General features: G+C 41.2%; 1 protein-coding gene across 1 annotated transcript; it reads left to right on the top strand.

The window, feature by feature from the left end:
* The first annotated feature begins 1,361 nt into the window (after nt 1-1,361).
* LOC107135590 (olfactory receptor 688) lies at nt 1,362-2,327 on the top strand. The gene has a single exon (XM_015477554.2). It carries the CDS (start codon nt 1,362-1,364, stop codon nt 2,325-2,327), a length of 966 nt encoding a protein of 321 aa, XP_015333040.2.
* Nucleotides 2,328-6,953: the final 4,626 nt, after the last annotated feature.

Raw genomic sequence — 6,953 nt, forward strand, 5'->3', positions numbered from 1 at the left:
TGCCATTGCACGCAGATGGGTTTCCACACTAGTGCTTTTCTATCGCATTAAAGTCCGTGTCTTTCTTTCAGGGTGCTGTCAACTTGTTTGTCGTTATAAACAGCCACAGTTCAGCCTCAGTTATCCCCCTTCGTCCACCATCGCCACGATACAGGATGCGAGGCAAAGCACTGCACTTGAGTGATCCTTGACATGGACCTCAAGGAGAGCATGTCCTATTGCATGCGGGTTAGACGCGTCCACTCCCCGCCCCACGGAAAAAGGCGTCGGCTGATATGGTCTCGGATCTGGGGAAGGGCCCTCCTTAGGACTGAGCCATACTATGCAGCCACTTCTGCACAGTGGGATAGGACCTCTACTCTCGCCTGTATTGTTTTAAACAGAAAGGGGGAACTGTGGTGAGCCACTTCTGCCGTTTATGCAAATTATGGTCACCATTGCTTGATGGCGCTGGCTCCGCTGTGGTCTGTGACAAACAACTCCTTGTTTGGGAGAGTTGGCACATGACTTTTTATCACTCTATGAGAAAGCTCCACGTGGCTGCTTTGCATTGGGGCTTGAGATGCTTTATTAAGGCTGGGAGGGGCATCCCAAAAGATTCGGAGATGAAGAACTATCAGGGGCCTGAATAAAGTTGTTGGAAAGAAGATTCTTGGGTTGCGTCTTTCTTGCGGGCAAGAAGTCGCGCGACAACGCAACAAGCAACGCAACAATATTACTTTCCTAATTAGAGGGGGAAATAAGGATGTATCCTAACAGATACTGATGTGTTGGCTGCAATTTTATGGGAGGGATAATATTAAAACATGCATTTAATATTTTTGCTATAGTTTAGTCACTTATTAGTGTTTTCAATGCATCCAACTCATTCAATCTCAGTTTCTTCATATGTAAATAACTGAATGGTAAAGATGCAATGAGATGATCAATATTAGACACCATTTGCCAACCACAAGACACTGTCTAAAAGAAAAGCACAGTCAGGGTTTATATTATGACTACATAATTTCTGACATGAGATCCCCCAAATTGAAACACTGCTGCTTCCCTTTATCTAATGTACATCTCTCTCACTTTGAGTCCATGTTTGTCATATTAAAAATCCACCTCAGGATTTCTGGAGGAAAAGATTGTAGATATTCACATTTATTGCACTAAAGTATTTTAGAATCTATTTTGGTCTTTCTGCCTTATCTGAAAATTTTCCAAGTCTCTCAAGAGGGTTGAGAATGCATTACATTATAAGGGACCATGATATTGTAGGTGAGCTTTATTCCTCTACTCTCAGCATAGCTAACGAAAGCCTTATTTATTTTCTCCTGAATCCACAGGCAGATACTGAGAACAAGACATTTCATGATATGGATATTGCCCTGTGTACAGCCAATAGCTCAAGGTTTCAAGTATCTGAATTCATCCTGATGGGACTTCCAGGCATTCATGAGTGGCAGCACTGGCTGTCCTTGCCCATGGCTCTGCTTTACCTCCTAGCTCTTGTTGCTAATCTTTTTGTCTTAATCACCATCCACCATGAGCCTAACCTGCACCAGCCCATGTGTCAATTCCTAGGTATCCTGGCTGTGGTAGACATTGGCCTGGCTACCACCAGCATGCCCAAGATCCTGGCCATCCTATGGTTTGATTCCAAGGCCATCAGCCTTCCTGAATGTTTTGCTCAGATATACGCCATTCATTCTTTTATGTGCATGGAGTCAGGCATCTTCCTCTGCATGGCACTGGATAGATATATAGCCATTTGTTATCCCCTTCAATACCCCTCCATAATTACTGAAGCTTTTGTTATCAAAGCCATACTGTCCATGGTGCTTAGGAACGGCCTATTGACCATCCCAGTACCTGTACTGGCTGCCCAGAGACACTACTACTCCAAGAATGAAATTGATCACTGCATGTGTTCTAACTTGGGGGTCACTAGTCTGGCCTGTGATGATATCACCATTAACAGGTTTTACCAGTTGGCCTTGGCCTGGCTTGTTGCTGGGAGTAACATGATTCTGGTCTTTGCTTCCTATGCTTTGATTGTTCACTCAGTACTGAAGCTGAACTCAGCTGAAGCAACATCTAAGGCCCTGAGTACCTGTAGTTCCCACCTCATTCTAATTATCTTTTTCTATACAGCTATTATTTTAGTATCTGTCACCCACCTAGAAGAAAGAAGGGTTCCCCTAATCCCTGTTCTTCTCAATGTGCTGCATATTGTCATCCCTCCATCCCTTAACCCCATGGTACATGCCCTTAGGACTCAAGAGCTACGAGTGAGCTTCCAGAGGGTGCTTGGCTTGAGTGAGTATGTGTTTAGGAAATAAGCCAACTTTATATGACAGAATATTATATGCAGTATTGCAGAAAAAGAAAAAGCTTTGAAGCCCAAGATTCCATTGATAAAACTTCAACTCCCCCAATTGTTAGGATCATCAATTCAAATGAATTAATTTATTCATATAGCATGTAGTATGTTCACAGCACTGCTCTAAGCATTTCACAAATATTAACTCAATCCATGTAATAAATCTATGAATCAAGTATAGTTAGTTTTTATTCATTTTGAAGATATAGAAGCTGAGTTGGGAAAACTAGCCTAAGATCAAAGAAGGCAGTTGCGGAGTGAGATTTGAATCCAACAGTTAGGCTTCAGAGTCCCTGCTCTTAACCCTTCTTCTCTATTCAACTTCACTACTGATTTTTAAAAATGAAAATAAAGATGATAAAATAAGAGGAAATTATATATCAATTCCTTTTTAATAAATTTCATTTAAAATTTGGTAGCAATTTTCCTGCTTAAGGATAGAAAATAGATTTTAAATCTTCTAGAAATAGTCACTATAGGGCACCTTTTTAATTATATAAATGTAAGTCAGGAATTTGAAATAAAAAATGAATATCCATGAGTCCATACTGATACAAATTATTTAATAAATAAATGAGAATTTGTCTAAATTTCCCAGGCAGAAGAATTCCAAATGATGTATGTACATACAGGCCACCCTAGAGTAAATGGAGCTCAAATCCTCTAAAGAACATGGTAACTTCTTTAGAGTACGTAAAGGAGAAAAAGAGTAATTTTTACAAATGAAAAAAAAACTTACAAACACTACTTCATCAAATTATCAAGTTTACTTAAGAGTAATGTCATGTTCATAATACAAATCCATGGAATGACAAATGATATGATATGATATGATATGATATGACATGTTATAATATATGAGAATAGCACTTTACCTATGTGATCTTCCTCCAAGACATACAACCCAATCCAATTATGAGAACATCATCAGACAAATTTCACTGAAAAGCAGCCCCCAAAATGACCACCAATTAATTCTCAAAGCTGTCACAGTGATAAAAAATAAGAATCTGAAAAACTGTCATGACCTAAAGGAGGTTATGGAGACACAGCATCTAAATCCAATGAGATAACCAAATGAGATCCTGAAACAAAAATAAAGGACACTAGGTAAAAATTGAGAAAATATGAATAAAACATGGACCTTGGTAATAATGTGTCAACCTTGATTATTACAAGTGAAAAACATACCCTACTAAAGTTAGTGTTAATAATGGGGGGCGGGGAAGGCTTTCAGTGCATTCCAGGTAGAATGGCAATCATTAATACAAATAATAATAAATTCTAGCAAGGGAAAGAAGAAAACGTGTACTGTTGATGGCACTGTAAATTAGCACAACCTCTATGAAAATCAGTATGGAGGCTTCTCAAAAGACTAGGAATAGAAACAACTTACAACCTAGCTATACAACTTCTCAGTATTTATCCAAAAGAACTAAAGTCAGCATACTATAGTGATATGATACAATGTATACCCATGTTTATTGTGCAATTCACAATAGCCAAGTTAGGCAACCAACTTAATTGTCCATCAACAGATGAATAAAGAAATTGTGGCATATATACACAATGTGGTTTTAGTGAATCATAAAGAAGAATGAAATTGTATAATTCACAATGATGGTACTAGAGAAAAAAATTGTACTAGAGAACATCATGTTAAGCAAAATAAGCCAGTCTCGGAGAATCAAGCATTATGTTTTCTCTCCTATGTGGAAGCTGGAGAGAAAAAAAAAGGGAGAGCTTGAGAAGAGGGCGGCGAAGGGAGTGAATTACCCCTGTGTACTGCATCACTGTGCGGGAGAATGACGAGTTAGAACTGCTAAAAGCTATCTTGTTAGGAATTTCCAGCAAAATTTGGATGCTCCAAAACCTAGAGGAAGGATTTCCATCGCACGAGGATCAGCTACGGGCGCTCAAACGTGAACGATTTGTCTGCACGGAGGGTCACACTGCTTATTCAGCAAATCACCTCGAGGCTAGAGTCTGAGGCGTGCGCTGGGAAACGACGAGATAGCAACGCAAAGATACAGCGCTGCGGATTCTGCGGGCTCCTGCCAGCTGTGCAATCATTGTGCTCAGTGCTGAATTCTGGGTTTGAGACGGGGGAAGGAAGCAGTCCAATTCGGTTCTCCACACCGGTCAGACCACGGAGGAAGCCAGCGGCCACCATATTGGAGAGCTGACGTCACCATCCCTGTTTTCGACTGATCGCAGCTCATTCAGCCATAGAACAGGTAATTTCAGGCTGCCATTCGCCTGTGTCTCGCAGACAAATTACTCAGGCTCAGTTCTAAAGAACCCGCGGAAACTGCTTCTTGGAGCCTGCACCTATCAGAACATACACCAAGCCCGGAGCGGCCGAATTCCAGCTCCCAGAACTGCTCTGGCCCAGGGCTAAAGAACCTGCAGAAACTGCTTCTCGGTCCGGGTCCTGCTGAATACTGTGGAGGTAAATACCAACCGAGCCTTCATAGGCAGTGGCAACAGGATTGAGACGGGGCTTGTGAGGGCCGGTCAGGGCTCACCCGTTGCTTTGGTCACCCAGCAAAGAGAACGAAATGCTGCCATTCGCATGGGATAACAACATGGCAGAGATCTGATGTCATCAGAAAGTGGCGGAGGAGATAACTTCATCGATACCAGCGGTGACAGAAACAGTTGGTCTCCTGGTAAAGAAAGTCAGTCACAAACACCTGAGTCTCTCTCACTTTGTCATCAACCCAAAGGGGCAGAGCAGAGCCGCCACCTGCGCCCGGAACAGGCCCAGCGACCCGCCGGCGTGGTAGTCACGTCACCCCAATTGGAGTAAGGGCAGAGCAGCGCCACCGCCCGCACCTGCAAGGTAGGCAGACCTGCGACCAACCAGCAGAACAGGCCCAGCGGCCCGTCAGCATGGTAGACACATCACCCCAATTGGAGGAGGAGCACAGCTGCCGCCCGATGCTGCAAGGGAGACTTTTCAACTATACAAGAGCAATATAAGTATATAGGGGGAAAATTTTAAAAACACAACAGTTTCACCAAGCAGACAAAAACGTGAGCAGTATGAAAAGACAAGGAAAGAAAGGAACACAAGCAATGCAGGACAACTCAACTTTAGAAGAGGTAATAGCTGCAGCAGATGGAATGTCAGATAAAGAAATCAGGATATACATGCTTCAGATGATCTGGAGTCTCAAGGAAGACATTAGACAGCAAAATCAGACAATGAAAGATCACTTTGACAATGAATTACATAAACAAATCCAAGAAGCAAAAGATCAACTATACAGGGAGATAGAGGTTATAAAAAACAAACAAACAGAAATCCTAGAAATGCGGGAAGCAATAAACCAACTTAAAAACTCAATTGAGAATACTACCAGCAGAGTAGAACACTTAGAAGATAGAACATCAGACAATGAAGACAAAGTATTTCAACTTGAAAAGAACATAGACAGCTCAGCAAGACTGTAAAGAAACCATGAGCAGAACATCCAAGAAATATGGGATAACATTAAGAGACCAAACTTAAGAGTCATTGGGATACAGGAAGGTATAGAGCCCCAAACCAAAGGAATGAGCAATCTATTCAATGAAATAATACGAGAAAACTTCCCAGACTTGAAGAATGAGACAGAATCCCAAATCCTAGAAGCCTACAGGACGCCGAATGTGCAAAATCATAAGAGATCCACACCTAGACACATTATAATGAAGATGCCCAACATACAGAATAAGGAGAGAATTTTAAAAGCTACAAGAGAAAGGAAGCAGATTACATTTAGGGGTAAGCCAATCAGGATAACAGCTGATCTTTCAACACAGACTCTGAAAGCTAGAAGATCCTGGAATAACATATTTCAAACACTGAAAGAAAATGGGTTCCAACCAAGAATTGTGTATCCAGCGAAATTAAGCTTCAGGATGGAAGATGAAATTAAAACCTTCCACGATAAACAAAAGTTAAAAGAATTTGCAGCTAGAAAACCATCTCTTCAAAACATCCTCGGCAAAACATTACAGGAAGAGGAAATGGAAAATAACAATGAAAACCAACAGTGGGAGGTAGGACAGTAAAGGGGGGGGAAATAATCAAAGAGGAAAACAAACCATGTTTAGTAACAGAAATAAACAAATATGGCTGGAAGAACAACCCATATCTCAATAATAACCCTAAATGTTAATGGCTTAAACTCACCAATTAAGAGACACAGGCTAGTAGAATGGATCACAAAACAAGACCCAACAATATGCTGCCTACAGGAGACGCATTTGATAGGAAAAGACATACATAGGCTGAAGGTGAAAGGTTGGGAAAAATCATATCACTCATATGGACTTCGGAAACAAGCAGGAGTGTCCATACTCATATCAAATAAAATAGATTTCAAGCCAAAGTTAATCAAAAGGGATAAAGAGGGACACTACATACTGCTTAAGGGAACCATACACCAACAAGACATAACAATCATAAATATTTATGCCCCAAACAATGGTGCAGCTATGTTCGTCAAACAAACTCTTCTCAAGTTCAAGAGTCTAATAGACCACCATACCATAATCATGGGAGACTTCAACACACCTCTCTCGCCACTGGACA

Source organism: Marmota marmota, unplaced genomic scaffold (assembly GCF_001458135.2).
Source record: "Marmota marmota marmota unplaced genomic scaffold, marMar, whole genome shotgun sequence".
NCBI lineage: Eukaryota > Metazoa > Chordata > Mammalia > Rodentia > Sciuridae > Marmota > Marmota marmota.